The sequence below is a fragment of the Galleria mellonella genome, unplaced genomic scaffold (assembly GCF_026898425.1).
Source record: "Galleria mellonella isolate WM207_F2 unplaced genomic scaffold, CSIRO_AGI_GalMel_v1 utg35, whole genome shotgun sequence".
NCBI lineage: Eukaryota > Metazoa > Arthropoda > Insecta > Lepidoptera > Pyralidae > Galleria > Galleria mellonella.
Genome location: NW_026442082.1, coordinates 6567263 through 6583255, shown reverse-complemented (window position 1 = coordinate 6583255; position 15993 = coordinate 6567263). Strand labels below are relative to the sequence as shown.

General features: G+C 38.1%; 1 protein-coding gene across 4 annotated transcripts; it reads left to right on the top strand.

The window, feature by feature from the left end:
- The first annotated feature begins 437 nt into the window (after positions 1–437).
- LOC113514191 (uncharacterized) lies at positions 438–15920 on the top strand. 4 transcript variants are annotated; one of them, XM_026898188.3, is made up of 12 exons: positions 438–638; positions 2069–2238; positions 2738–3029; positions 3477–3542; positions 3928–4251; positions 5526–5803; positions 5962–8876; positions 9503–10805; positions 11526–11610; positions 11931–12044; positions 12484–12567; positions 12937–15920. In XM_026898188.3, the coding sequence occupies exons 2-11, from the start codon at positions 2071–2073 to the stop codon at positions 12516–12518; spliced, it is 5580 nt and encodes a 1859-aa protein (XP_026753989.2). In that variant the 5' UTR covers positions 438–638; positions 2069–2070; the 3' UTR covers positions 12519–12567; positions 12937–15920. The 4 variants fall into 4 exon arrangements, with proteins under 4 accessions (XP_026753989.2, XP_052752792.1, XP_026753988.2 ...); XM_052896832.1 differs by having other exon boundaries at positions 2066–2238; positions 4015–4251; XM_026898187.3 differs by having other exon boundaries at positions 2066–2238.
- The last annotated feature ends 73 nt before the right edge of the window (positions 15921–15993 follow it).

The window sequence follows — 15993 nt, the reverse complement described above, 5'->3', positions numbered from 1 at the left end:
TAAAATAAAAACTGTAAATCATACCGGCTGTCTCCATCCTTTTTATGCAAATATAATTAGTAAAAGAGGACGAAAGATACTCTCTCAGTTGCTATTTTTCTCAATTCGTAGCAGGCTATTGTATAGAAAATGTTATAAGGCTGTTTAACCCTAACAAATTCAAATACAACCTGCTTGCATACTGTCTACATAAACAGTCAAAAATATAATTTAGTAATGTAAAATTTGTCATTAATAAACTGTTAACATATCAAACATTTTTTATACGTATATATATATATATATATATATATATATATATATATATATATATATATATAATTTCTTCTATGTAATATATATTTAAAAGTTGGTTGGTTGGTTGAGTTGTTGGCTACCATAGATTAGAGAGACTATGTCTAAAGATGGCTACTGGCTAGTTTGCCTAATAAATAAAAAAAAAAATCGGTTGGTACCGACGCCATCTTTTTTAGTTTTTATTTCCTCCGTTGTTTGTGGTGTTTTACACTTGCGATTTTTATTGTGTTTATTGTTTTGTTTTAGAAGTTATTAGTGTAATAATCACTATTAGAAGCTCTTGTATTTTACTTGAGTATGATCTGTTTATTTTTAGTGTTGAAACGTTATTCTTGACAGAGGTAAGTAGTGTGTATATGTTTACGCAAATAGCGTCATTACTTTTGTAGTTATAAACGCAGTATTTATACAACAATAACGTTTATTTTCCATATCAACAATATTTTTTACAGTTTTCTCCAATGATTTATAATGTCTTTAAAGTATCAAGAAAAATGTATTATTATTTTGTATAAAGTAACCTCAAAATTAGGAAATAGTGGCGGGAAACGAACGACGTCTTTTCGTATTGCGATGGGAAGCCAAGCCAATTTAATTTTATTTGTTTGGCTACTTTATTTTGGTGGATATATTTAAAAACATTTTTTTGCATTACACATTTTTTAATCCTACTTGACATATTCTGTAAACAATGTTGTTAGGTCTACTCTTTCAACTTTCAGAAATAATAATACATTAGTTAATCAATTCATAAAAAAACTAATGTTATAAACTGTTTTAATCATTACAACACATCACTTAGCATTACAGTCATGTCTTTTAACACCAAGAATAAACAAATAGGTTATTGTGTTAATATATTCAATATTGTTGTTTTATTATGAGTAGGGTCTTCTTATTTATAATTGATTCATTTTGATAAATAGACTGAAGAAGCAAAGATTGTCAAAAACACCAAGTATAAAATACAGGTAATGAATCAGTATCAATCAACTCTTTATATTCATTATAAATATATTTTTTTCTTTGCAGTGGTAAATGAATAGAGTTCTGGTAAATTTTAGGGAGTTTATTTTGGAAGTTAAGTTTATTTTTTAATGCAATGTATAATGGGAAATTTACAAATTTGCCATTTTTGCTACACTCAAATGTAAGGTAAGATGCTGTGATGCAAAATGTGATATGCCCCCTGAAGAAAACTTCTGGATGAAGTTGAAACAATTATAGGAAAAAGCAAACATGTTGAGTTTGTTAACTTCCTGTTATATTTGTATATATGCTGTTTTAGGGGGATTGCATATTTTCACTAATATTATAAACATAGAAGTGAGTTTGTTATTCCTTACAATTTGTTCTACACATATTATTTCAAATGCAGTATATAGTAATATAGGATATTGTTGAATTTATATTATTTTTTTTTTTACTATTATTGAATTATATATTTTGATTGAGTATCAATCAATATATCTCTGTCTGTGTCTGTGTATACATGAATGTAGATGTCACAGAATATACTGTGACATCTAATGTATGCCTCATGTGTTGATATTCTTTAAAGTTATGTAATTTCATTGATATATTCTGTCTTCAAACTGAAATACAGCCATAAAAGCACAAACCCAGTTGTTTGATAGTAAAACATAGGTAAGGCAGAAGTACTTATGTTAGCCCCATATTAAGTTAGCACAATTGAAGCAGCTATTTTATTTTTGCAGAATTATTTTTGTATGTCTCATAAATAATATATTCCTTCTCCCTCGGACAGCAGCAATGTCTGGCGGTCAGCTAGTAGTGCTGGACCGGCTGGGTCGTGATGTGAAGCGGTACCCGCTGGCGGAGGGGCTGGCGACGCTGGGCAGTGACCCTGCCTGTGATATTCGCGTCATGCTGCCCTCTGTCTGCCCGCACCATGCCACTGTTGTCGTGCATGCTAACCAGGTCACTATAATGGCAATACTCAACAAAATATTTTTAGTTTCAGTAAATTTTTAATCATAACAAATGGTACATTGTGTTTTAGTGGTATTTTAGGTTGAAGGGTAGTAGTGGAATTATGGGGAGCGAAAGCATAAAATACCTTAGTTCTTAGGAATTGATTTTCGGGATTCACATGAGGGTATCACAGACATTATTGTGATGTTTATATTGCTGTTGATATCAATAGGTGACAGCCATCACTGAACAGAAGGATTGATGGCTTCAGTGATTTGTTTTATATTGAGAGAATCATTGAGAAATCGGTATTTTTTCATTCTGCTGGTATTATGTCGAGAGGCGAATTGGGAAGGGAAATCGCCATAATTAACGCTGCAACTGGGTAGAGTTAATCGGACAGTCGCAGTATCTAGCTCGTACACGGCGACTCGAGTGCGACTAGCGGCCGGACGTATCGCGGGTACAGCGCGGGAGTATACTGAGAGAGAGGACTGTTCGGCAGACGGTGGTGCGCAACGTGAGCACCGGCGAGACGCTCGTGAACGGGCGCGGCGTGAGCGTGGCGGCGCTGCGCCACGGCGACGTGATCGCGCTCGGCGGCCGCCAGCTGCGCTGGGAGTACGCCGCGCCGCGTGCCGGCGCCGGCGCCGCGCCGCCGCTGGCCGCCGTGCCGCGCGCCGGCCGGCCGCGCCGCCGCCCGGCGCCGCGCCGCGCCAGCGGGCCCGCGCCGCCGCCGCCGCGCTCGCCCGGCCTGCAGCTGGCGCTCGAGATGCGCCACCGCGCCTCCATGCCAGGTCAGGCGCGCCTGCTCGCACCGCCATACACTTGCATCTTCGTTTTATACAAATCTATGAGCTCCTTCAATATAAATGAACACAATCGCATCTGACGGCAACTTTATAATTGTATATGTGAAAATTTTAATACCAAAATTACAGTGACTAGTTCAAATTTAAATAAAATATATATATTTTACACATATTTATCATGTATACAAATTTTTACATGACTTATTATTAATATATTATCTTTAGAATTTCTTTATACATTAAAACATTCCTTCAGTTCCCTAAAGCACACCAAGACTACCTGAATTTACTTCGTGAATAAATTAGTTCTACTTTGCGCTTCTTGAACCATACGTCATTTAAACGGGCATTAAAACTACAATAACACCTTCTCGACCCTATTAAATAGATTGTTTATTAAATGTAAATAATTGTAATTAAAAACTATTTCAGCTAACACTGGCGGTAAACAAGTGGCAATTGTACAACCGCAAAGGAGAGACACCACTGACCTTAATGGTGAGAGATTGTTAACGTATTATTACGGGAGAATCCTTTTATTTCAAAGCACTTTCTATTCAAATTTAAATGTTTACCCAGATTGACCTGTTAGAAAGTAATGTTGTCCCCATAGCAGATGTGTGTAGTGTGTCTGTTAGCAATGTTGACAATGTAAAAGTGACAAATGTATATAGGTGACGAGCTTTTGAATAGTTACAAGTGTATGTTTATATCTATGGTGCTTTTCATATCTATAGGCGGTAGTTACCACTTCGCATCGAGTGGTTGCCAACATGTTTGGTATTCTAAGTTGCATAAAAAATGTCCCAAAATGTTTCTCTTCTCTGCTAACGAAATGTTTTTGTCTATAAACTCTTATCATTTCGTATTAATATAATTCTAGACCAACACAGTTCATCGCGCTCATACGCACAGACAAGTAAGAGACCGAGAAACTCTAATAACGAACTGGACGCTTCCATCAATTCAGACAGTGACAAGTCCAAGCGTAAGTGTAGCGCGAGGCCGAGCGCTAAGAGTCCCGTGGCGAGTCTGCAGGGGACCACGAAGGCGACGCTGTGGATCGAATCGCGGAAGACGAGCCCGAGGAAAAGTGGCAGAGTACAGACTCCGGCGCAGGCGCAGGCCGCCGCCAGGACCGCGCCCGGCAGGCCGCACAGCGCGCACAAAGTCAAGGTCACGAAGATTGAAGAACCATTAAAAATTGGTAAGTGATTTAATGTTGCGTATTCGTTATTTTAGAATATTCCGGTGAACAGATTAGCCTCTTATTCGGCTGGTATAAATTGTTATATTTTGTTTTTGAACTATTGTATCGTAAGATCATAATTTATTCATTTATTTATTTAAACTTCAATGCACAATTATATAGGTAAGTGTATATATTGCGGACTTAACCATGTGGCGAGCAGAAAATTAAGTAGGCGGTGCATTAACTACTAAAATATATACCTAGTTCAACTATAAGTTCTGTTACAAATGAAAATGCATTTTTTTTCTATGAAGTAATGTATTATTACTTCATACACATATTTATTAAAATCTCAGCAAAAAAAATGTATTTGAAATGGCCACCTTTGGCTTTAATACTGGCCTTTAATTTGTCTGGCCACGAATCTATGGATTTACGTACTGTTTCTAAGAGAAATTTCGACACTGCTTGCTCCCAAAGATTTTTTAAGAGACGTGTCTTTTAGAGCAGGCGATGTCCCCTAAACCTGACCATAATTTGAAGTCTAAAGGGTTGAGGTTTGGACTAGATGAGGGCCAGTCTTCAGTCTGGTACGTTGGTTTCAAGCCAGGCTTAGGTAGTTTGTGTCTTGTGACCAGGTGCAGAGTCCTGCTAGAAAGTCCACGGTTTTAAAAAGTGTATTGCGGTGAGGTTTCACAACACGATCCAACTCTGTATCTTGATACACTTTGGCTGAAGTTTTCACTCCTTTTTTACAAAAATGTAGCTTTGTGACTCCTTGATAAGACACGCCCCACCAAACCATCACTGACTCAGGATGATGACCACGTTGTACCTTTCCGACCACTTGAGCAGCTTCTTTAGAACTGTGAGCGTACACTTAATCATTTTGCTTTTTGTAGTGTTCTTTAATCGTTGAAACTTTTTCATCGGTAAAGAGGATATTTCTGTTCCTTTCACCCGCGTATCGTGACAGGAGGCGCTTTGATCGATCCACTCTTTTTAATTGTAAAGATTGATTTAGGACATGACCTGCATATCGACGATAAACACCGAGCTTTAAGTCTTCTTTTATAATACGCGATAGAGTCCTAACTAAATCCGGAACAGAGTCCAGACGAATCTTCATTTCTCGCGATAAGATTTTTGCTTCCTAATGGGGTATCGACGAATTCTGGCTTTAACGGCATTAACAGTCTTTTTAGTTCTAACAGCACGCATTAAGATATTTTTTATTTTTAAATATTTCAATTAGTTATTCTGTTAATACAGAATATTTTTTTTCTCAGATCACACAAAACAAGCAGCCATCATGTTGATGACAGGTCATACACCCAAAATCATTCCGAGTCCTAAAAACGCTAAGAAAACTCCTAAGACGCCCACATATCTTGTGAAGAAGCCAAGCCCGGTTCGTAAGACTCCGCACAGCGGCCGCAAACGGAGCTCGAAGGAGGCAGCGGGAACTCCTAAGACTAGAGTGTCAAGAAACACAATTACACCTAAAAGTACTGTATCATCAAACAGAAGTAGCAGACGAACGAGAAATTCTGAGATTGATCAATTAGTGAGTATCTATTGGTTGAATGATTGAATTGACAGTAGATAATGACAACACTACTATATCATTAAGTATTTCTTAATTTTGGCCACACTTATTTTTACAGTAATGTGGTTTTAATTTATTTTTAATTGTTTTCATTTATATTGTATTTTCAATATTAGGTGTTCCAGTCGCCATTGCTGCCGACTCCTAAAAAGTCTGCGCTCAAAGACCCTTCTGCAAAGAAAAGCACCAGGAAAACAGAATCTATCAAATTTGACTTGAGCAACTTGGAGAACTATAATGAAGAGTCACAGGATGTGTTTATGGTCAGCGACACCACTTCGAGAAACGACGCGGGCAGTTCTTATGGAGAGGATAACTTGACGTTACGTTATTCTGATACATCCACTATACAGTCTCCATCTCCAAGAAAATCGATTCACTCCCGAAGCAGTAAGATTCTTGAAAGGACCTTGGGGACACCTATAAAGGAATCCAAAACTTCGGTCTCGTTCCAACAAAGTACGTTGACGCCCGAGTCACCGCGCGCTAGAAAGTCGTCACGCGGAAGCGTTATACTCGAGAAAGCTCTAAGAACTTCTGAGAATGTAGAAACGAGTACCAGATATTCACAAAGAACTACCAAGTCCATATCAGATGAAAGCTACAATACAACTGTTGCGTCCGCATTCCAAACTAGAACGCTGAGTCCCCGTTCGCCCAGTCGGAACAATTTAGAATCTTATTCTATTGTAGATCTTGTGTCCGTAGATTCTAGTCCATCTGTTAGGTCTTCTTCAGTGTACAATTCTGTTCGGAGTACAAACAGCGGCGCTTTTGGCACTCCTCAAAGTAATGTAAGGAAAACTAGATCTACCAGTGACCCAGTTTTTTTGAGCTCGAGTACGCCGTATCTTGGGAAAAGTGCACGTGCATCGACCTCAAGGTCTCAGTCGACTTCCAATATATCTCGTAATCGGTCTATAAAAGATGACGTTTCTGTATTGTCGACAAGAAGCAATAGAAGGTCGAAATCACTGACAACACCGGAAAACGCACAGAAGTACATCCCAGTTAATAGCACAAGAGTCTCTCGGCCATCGAGGAGTCGGTCACGTATAAATGACAGTGATTTGATGCTTATATCCTCTGAAGACGGCACCGAAATGGATGACGTATCGCCTAAGTCATCGAAGAGATTGAGTAGGGCCAACAAATCTCAGTTATTTAGTCCAGTTAACAAAAGTGGTAAAAGGAAAAGTTCAGCGAAAATATCACCACGCAAAAGTCCTAAAAACAATGAAGGCATAAGTACTCCGGAGAACAGAAATAGTCCTGAAGAAGTAGGAACACCTGTCCTGAGTATACAAAGTTTGTTAGATTCGAGTCAAAGCTCTTTGACGTCGCAAAGTTCTCGGAAGTCCCAGAAGAAAGGTCGCTCGTCAATTATTGTTAAAAGAAAAACCATCGGCGTTATTCCCTCAGAGCAGCCGAAGAGAGGTCGCGCGGTCGCTCTGTCTAAATCATTGAGCTTTGGGTCCAGAAAACGTCGCTTTATTAAGGACTCGTTGGCAACTTCTGGTAAAACAGATGGAGGCGCTACAGCTCCAGATACTGAAGAAATTGTAACTCCAAAAAGTGCTGTGAAACTGGTTCAGGAAGCTGTCAAAAACAAACACTCTACAGCTAAAAAACCTCAGTCGAAACGATCTATAATCGATGACCTTAATGCGTCGGATATCGTGAAGCAATTATTCAATAGTCCTGTTAAAAGGAAGTTGTCTCAAAGCATGACGGAATTTTCAAGAATGCAGCTTTTTGACGATGATGTTGGTATTGTTATAACTAAGCGGCCAACGCGCAACACGGTCGCGATAACTGGACGGACACCTGATAACTCTTTACTGGAACAGACTGAGAGTTACTCTCCTGAAGTGTTTGTCAGTCCACTGGGCACGCCCAGCAGTAGTCCAAACTTGACCGGCATAAAACGTTTGTTCGCTAAGCAGACTCCTGAAAATGACTTACGTAATGTCAGTGGCGTCAAAAACTTGTTGCGAACGCCGCGCACTAGGCGGTCGGTTAGGAATGACTTAACACAAGTGGCAGGCGTAAAGAGAGTATTCGCCAGAACACCTAGAAATCGGCTTAGCGACGTTCGAGTCAAGGAGGTATTCGTCGCATCACCTAAAAATGATTTAAGGCGCGTATCTGGAGTTAAAACTTTGTTCCGAACACAGAGGAAAAATAAATCGCCGAAAAATGACTTGTCCGATGTTCGGGGAGTGAAAAACTTATTCAAAAGAAATAGTCCGACCAATGATTTGAGGAACGTTTCGGGCGTCAAGAGAACTCTACAGAAAAGTTCTCCCAGGAACGATTTAACCGACGTTAGAGGAGTGCGCGGAATATTCCGGCAGCGGCGGCGGCAGCGGGACGACTTGAACGACGTCAGCGGCGTAGAGGAGCTGTTCAACTCGTCTAGTCACTCGCAAAAAGATGCAGACGACCCGTTCGATCGGCTCGTAGGAAGACCGCAGATAAAGGCCGTCTACTCCAAAACGTTTACGAATAGTACCTCGAACGCGAAGCCGCGCAAATCCGTTAAATCGCTACACATGTCGATGGATGCGATAACGAACAATGTCGAGAAGTGGCTGGAGCGAGAGCTGCACAATCAGCTGCGCAAAGAGAAAACACCTGCAAAGGCCAACACTGGTAAGGTTAATCTAACACGGGAGTTGCAGAAGCTGGCGACTGACACTGTGGAGGGGAACACGCCTCTCCGGCAGTGGAGAGTGCGCAGCGGCACGGTCGTAAGAAGCGCGAGTGGGCAGGCGTCGCAGCGCAAGCGGTCGGCCGCCGACATATACGGCGCGCACACGCTGCCCATCAAGAAGAGGTCCCTGGTGGACGCGGCCGCGGACCACGCCAGCAACGACAGTCGCTCCAACATGCTGCCGATAAAGAAGCGCGCGGTGCTGCACTCGACGCCGGTGAAGGGCCGCTGCAGCGTCACCATGAACGCGTCCGAGCTGGGCCGCGTGTCGCCCATCGCGCTCGATTACACGGCCAGCGTGCCTTCACATGCTACGTAAGTACCACCACATGTTTGTGTATTTATTTGTCGTCACCGACATCAATATTTTAACTGTACCTTATCCACGTGAATGGCCGAAATTATGAAATTTCTAGGATTTTGTTCCACAAATAACCAACTTCAATTTAGACAAAATTTGTATAGGTCCAACACAAGAGTAAACTTATTTATTATACTTAATCAATAAAAAGTCATTCATTACAATTGCTCAAGAATATTGTGCTTCAGTATTGAGAATGTTCTTGAATTTGATTAAGAATAACTACAAATTAAAATTCGGTTGTCTAGGAAGAATTATCTCGAACTATCGAGTTGTTTCTAAAAATAGTTTGAAAGCAGACTATCTTAATAGATAAAAATGGAATGGCAATCCCGTCTGCGCTATTGGTACACGGTACCGGGATACCAGTGAGAGATGATAAGTGAGGATGAAAACAGATCAGTTGACCCAAAAAACAAAAATAAAAATGGTAAATTCCGGTGAGAACCGCGTGGTGATCGACCTGATAGGATATATTGCTAACAAGCAAGGGTTTTAGATCCTATTACTAATAATCCCTTTCCCCCCGAGCTTACTTTCCAAAGTAAACTAGTATAATTTATGGTTACTTTATTTCTAGGTCTATACAAGGAACAGTTTTAGTAGAAACAAAATTACCAAAAGGAAGAAGGACTACAAGAGCGAAAGCAATCGAAAGAGTAGAGAAAAGCACTGTTAAAGTTGCTAAATCGTCTCCAATTAGGACTCGAGTGTCAAAACCTAAGGTAGAGAGTCCTGCAGTGAGGAACACACGAGCTCTCCGAAGGACTAAGACGAACAACTCACAAGTGAATCAGAAAACTCGCAGAATCTCTCTTGTTATTACAAAGAAGCCACCGGTTTTGAGTCCTAAATCTACAACGCGAAAAGGGAAACCTGTAAAGGAAGGTGTTCAAGATTTACCTAAAGAGAGTCCAAAGAAAAGATCTACCCGCCGACAGAAGGAAACGACTGTAGTGAGTGTAGTGAAAACACCAAAGAAAACTAGGGCTAAGGTGCACAGAGCTAGTGTGGCGGTGAGCAAGCCGTCGCCACTACTGAAACCACGAGCCAACACCCGGGGGAAGGGAACTGATTTTCTCCCACAAACAGTTCAGTCAGAATCAAAGCGGAGAACGCGTAATACTGCAGTTCCAACCAGTGAAACAACAAAAAATGTGAAGAAAGGTAAACAAAAGAAAGTGGAATCTCCGAAAAAGCTTAAGCAGCCAGTGGAAGCTCGGCAATCGAGAGCGACTAGAGGACGCCAAACTAAACTAAATAATTCTGAACCACAAATAAAAAGTGGTAAAAAGGCTCAAAACAAGTCGACAACTAAGAAAGAATCAAAGAGTAAGTTGGAAAGCCCGCGTACCAAAGGTGGTAGAGGCAAAAAAACTGTAACTAGCCCAGAAGTACGGGCAGTCAAAACTCGCGGTAAAGACATACAAACACAGGAAACTGTAACAGAGAAGTCTAAAGCACGAGGGAAAAAGGAATCATCGGATAAAAATAAAACTCGAGGGAAGAAATCAGAAACGAAAACCATAGAAGCATCACCATTAAAGAAGGGGCGCAGAGTGACTAAAGCCCTTGTCAATAATACAATATCTGAAGGAATTAGAACTCGTAAGAGAAAAGCAACTGTGGAGTCAGATCCACCTAAGAAACTTAGAAAAACTAGGAGCGAAGACATAGCAGGGAGTAAAACACAAGGTAATAAAATTGTAGAAACTGAAACTAGAAGTGGCCGACAGAAGAAATCTGTAGCGATAAGCAATAAAGATGTTAGCAAGGGGGTGGGTGATGACGGCAAGAATAAATCTCGCTCTGCAAGGTCCAGGAAAACTGAGCAGGTGGCTGTGACTCAGGAAGAGGAAGCAAGACCAGTTAGAGGAAGAAAGGTAATTAACACTTTTATAATTAACTAGTTGCCCGGTACGTGCTTCGCTACGTAAAAAGTGAAATAATAAAAAAAAAAACAATTTTAGCATCAATATCGCTGATAATTTGCTTTAATCGAAGCACGTCCAAAATGAAATGACCGCATGAATGACATAACAACATGCTTGTACTGTCAACACTGAAAAATAGTTTCAATTTGACAGCATAATCGCCATCTTAAAAAAAGTTTGAATTTGACACAAAAATCCCCATTAACAAAATGATCCGCTATTTATTGAATTTGTTACAAAAAAATGTGATAAATGAAGAATCGCTCGACCGATTTTGTGCAAACTTCACATAAACCATCTACTAAATAGTCCGAACAAAGCCTAAACATTTGGTTTGGATAGGTGAACCCGTTCTTGAGTTGTAAAATTACAACGAAAAGTGGCATAAATTTTTATATATACTGATGTAACTTAACGATAATAAAAATGGTAAATGCCAGATAATCACTCCCAATGATCAATGATATGTTCTTCATAATCCTTTATAGTTTTTCTCTTAGTTCACCATAAGCCATGGTTCTGTCCAACTACACCCATTATTTTTTGTCATTTCTTCTCATCTATTCTTACCATGTATTTTCAATGTCAGGTGAAGATTACATTTTTTTCTTGTTTTCGGTAGATATCCTAAATTATTAATGTGGATGTTTTGGTTCTTTTGTTTTACAGACTGTACCAGTTGTGGAAACTGCTACACAAAGAGGCGGACGCAAAAGGAAATCCGTTGCAGAGACTTCGGATAAGTCGGTCAAAGGTAACTTATTAGCATTTTGAAACAGCACCTCAACTTTAATGATTAACTTCCCTCTTTTGAGCACAAATGTCCCTTTCTTTTGTAATTTCATATAATTTAATGATGTGACATCAACAGATATAGATGGATAGGTATATTTTTTATACCACTGACATATATATATATATATATATATATATATATATATATATATATATATATATATATATATATATATATATATATATATATACGAATAAGGCCTTCTGTATACTAGTTGTATCTATAACTATATTATAATGTGATCTTGTTATATAAGTAATTAAGGTTAATTATTGTAGAACCAAATAAGCAGTCGGCGGCTAAGAGGAGCCGCAAGACGGCGGAGGTGGTCCCCGCCGCGACTGCCGCGACTGCCGCGACCACCACGCGTCCGCACACGCGGACCGCTCAAGGTGAATATTCAAGTACTGAGCGTATTTATGTTTTTAGAAGGAAATTCATAAAGTCATCGACGTTTTTTATTTTTTTTATACAATTTAGAATGGCAAACAAGCTGACGGCCCACCTGATGGAAAGTGGTAACTGTAGCCTATAGACGTGAGCAGTACCATGGACATAACAGAGTATACTGTTTCGCCCATGATAACCCCCATGCGTTGCTGTACCTGAGGACTCAGGTGTTATTCCTCTGTACCCAGTAATTTCACTGCCATATTCCACCCTTTAAACCGAAACACAGCCATGCAAACATAACTACTTTACGGTTGAAACACGAATGAGACTGTGGTACTTAAGGACGTTGCAGGCCCTGAAGGAACCTCTTTTTCCCTTTTTAAAAGAACAAGATACTTAATGATTTTGATTGGTAAATAGTTAATGGGTTTTGTTCAGGTACAAGAAGAACGGGCCGTGGCGGGAAGAGGTAACCCTGAGTGGTGACGAAAAGGCTAAACAAGTACAAATTTTACATTTAAGGTGAGTCGTAGTTTCTCAGTATAAAATAATTTAAACAGTAATATACAGGACCTTATGGTTACACCACCGTGTGACATAGATTTCATCTTTATTCTGGTGAATTTACAGAGTACAGAGGAATAACATCTGAGTCTTCAGGAATGGCAACGCATGGGGGGTATCATGGGTGAAACAGTATACACTGTTATGTCCATAGTACTGCTCATGTCTATAGGCGACGGTTACCACTTTCCATCAGGTGGGTCGTCGGCTTGTTTGCCATTCTAAGTTGTATTAAAAAAATATTTTTCTGATATTTGCCCATTTATATGGATTATTTTTATTGTACTGTCCATTTCAGTGGTGTAGTAACAAAACATATTGTTCCAGATGTCTCCTGACTGTTGATTTGTGGAGTACACACATTAGAACTATAATAAGTATCGAATGTACATTGTTTGTGATACGAATTCTTTGTGTTCCCAGTTTTATAGGCAATCTTTTTATTTAACATTACTCTGTCTATTCGCAAATAACTGAGGTAACTCTTGTACTTACCTCCGCCATGTGTTAATGATATTGTATGAATAAGACTTGCCCCAGTGTTGATGATGTGTAGCAATCATGACTTCATTATGTGCTTTTTCATTCACATGTTTGCCAAATTATACACGTTTAGTATAGTTACTAATTTCATTTTAAACGTTTCTCTTAGTTTTTAGTACTTTGAATAATTATCTTAGTGTTTATATTTTGAATAGTTTTTGGGAGAGTTGTATAATAAAGATGTTGTATTTACACGTTAGTTACCACGGGAAACGACCGCGGGCACGCTATACAGATATTTTGGCTCGCCTAAAATATACTAGTTACATTGAGCTCAGTTCTGAAGTGCCACTTCTGTAAATTTGTCTCTTAATATTTTAATAGTTTTACGATATTATTGTTTTATGGACCGTCATATACTAAATTAATAATGGATTTGATTCTAAATAAAATCTATTAGAAATTTACTTCATATTTGGTCCTTAGAATAAAGATGTCGTTGTCGAATTAAAATTTAAAATTTGGGGATAGCTTTAGAGTAATGGCGCTTCAGAATCGAGCCCAATGTTTGCCGCCGCAGAGTTTGTGCACAAATATATTTCTTTATTCAAAGAAACAAACGAACAACAAATGTGAAGCCTCTATAGACATCTTGTGCTTGCGGCCAGTGACAAGCGTATAAATCAACATGATATTTTTCGGGCGCAACGTTAGTGTTGTACGTCCTCTAGCTTGTCTATGCTAGTTTAGAATGAATAGAGTATAAAACTGATACGGCCGTATGAATTTGCATACAGCCCTAGAGAGGTAGAGAGACGGTCGAGCAAGTTGACTCGAGCGCAAAGACTTAGCAGCAATAAATAGTGTTAATTTTTTTTTCTATAAGGACCCAGAACATGAGAAAAGATTAATATACAAACGCACAAGCATTCATACATTTTCTATTTATATTAAAAAGTTGATCAAAGTTTTACGCCACGCGGGAAAAATAAGCGGGAATTAAACAGTATCTTATTACAAAACGCAGACCAAAGATAATGCTAGAGTTAGCACTGCAATAAACCAAGGACTAAAGCAATGCTTTTTACAGAAAAAAGTTTATCACTAAACCGTGGGCCATCTACAGTCTATAGCGCCAAAAATACCTAGTTTTACTGTGGTTCAAGACCAAATATTTATTTTTGAGATTACGATCACTGCTGCGATAAGATGAAAAAAGAAATATTCTTTCGCCTTTTAAATATTATCCATAGATTTTTTTCTAAATTATAACTTCTGTCTGATAGATTGTGTAATTATTTTATAAAATATTTGAATGTGTATTCCGTTTCACGATACAAATGTCATATAGATATTTAGCAATGTAAAAAAATATGTATTACAGTGTCAAAAATAAATCAGAACTGTGTAAATAGTAAAAATAATGATGGAAACTTAAATAATATATACAGATATATTATAATCATTATTTCAAAGTAATAAATCTTTAAAAAATATCAATTTCTGGTTAAACGACCACTGTATACAAGATTATTGGATCCGCAGTCTAACTCTGGTAGTTATTAGTTTCTCTCTTAGTTCGGCTATCGTAATCAAGTCTGATTTATGCAATATATTATCTTTAGGTTTCGTTTAAACCTCTCGACCTTTTTGTAATACTGATAGTGGTTTGATTTGAGTATCGAGCAAAGAATAAACAAACAACTAGGCTAGGTAAAATCTATGTGCTACTCGGTTTAGGTTGTGCTTGCTTGACCGTCTCGAGGTCCCTGAAAGTTTGACACTGAAAGTAATGTATTATTTGTGGATACGTATAATGCCTTTGTAGTGCTATTAAGGTGCAGAAGAGTGCTTTAACGTGATAATAAAATATCATATATATATATATATATATATATATATATATATATATATATATATATATATATATATATATATATATATATAATAACGGTACCGTAGCGTGATAATATGCGACAGGGGGGAGCGGGAGGTGGGGGGGGGGGGTTCTATTCAGCAATGCTATTATGTCACACTCATCTGTAAATTTTAAAATGTTAAATCAATATTAATATCAGACACCAACAAAGAATGTACTTAATAAATCTATTAAAATGTTCATTTGCATCTCGTGTTTAGAATATTGAATTAATTGTACCAAACTGAAAACATTAGCTTTAGATATAAAGACTGTGACGCTATAGAATTTACCCCCACAATATTAACGAAATATATTACAATTGATTAACGGGAATTTAATGAACTTACTCCATATCCAACAATTGTTTCGACACCATCCAGAAGTCTCCAGGTCGAGTGCTGTGATAACGACGCAGCGCTAAATTTCCGTTAATCAATTATTATTCAGAAATATAAATATACAAAATTAACAAGAAAAGTGTTTTAAAATTTAGTATCTATAATTAATGTCTTAAATTTTTTTTGTCACATTAGAAATCTATTAGGTATAAGACATATCTTTTTAAAATTTCGTAGTGTTTTTGGTATAGCATTATATTGTTTAGCTTGTAATGGTTTGTCAGTTCAAAATATTCATAAAATATTATAATATATAGTAACAATAGTGGTGCTGATATCAATGCGCACAGTTAATGTACAAGTATATATAGGTCATCGACGATGATGACCCACGTCGATGATGTAGGAAATAGAATTCTCAGTATAGTCTTTCTACGGTCAATACTAAAGCGGGATCAATATTGTATAACAATGTTTGTGTTGTACATTTTATAGATATAGATTATGAAGCAGATCCGATGGATAGAGAACATTATTGTATGATTTTAAAATAAATTTTGTGAAGCACAGTTGTAGTTTTTGTTTCACCCTTAAAAGCCTGATTTTTAAATCAAACTAAAAAATATATAAATGTATCCTTCA

What these genes read in the sequence shown, in the direction of transcription:
- LOC113514191 (XM_026898188.3), top strand. Translation starts at nt 2,071, where the DNA reads ATGTCTGGCGGTCAGCTAGTAGTGCTGGACCGGCTGGGTCGTGATGTG. An exon ending in TGAAGAACCATTAAAAATTG is followed by an intron (nt 4,252 to 5,525) that starts GTAAGTGATTTA and finishes TTTTTTTCTCAG; the next exon opens with ATCACACAAAACAAGCAGCC. An exon ending in ATTCTGAGATTGATCAATTA is followed by an intron (nt 5,804 to 5,961) that starts GTGAGTATCTAT and finishes TTTCAATATTAG; the next exon opens with GTGTTCCAGTCGCCATTGCT.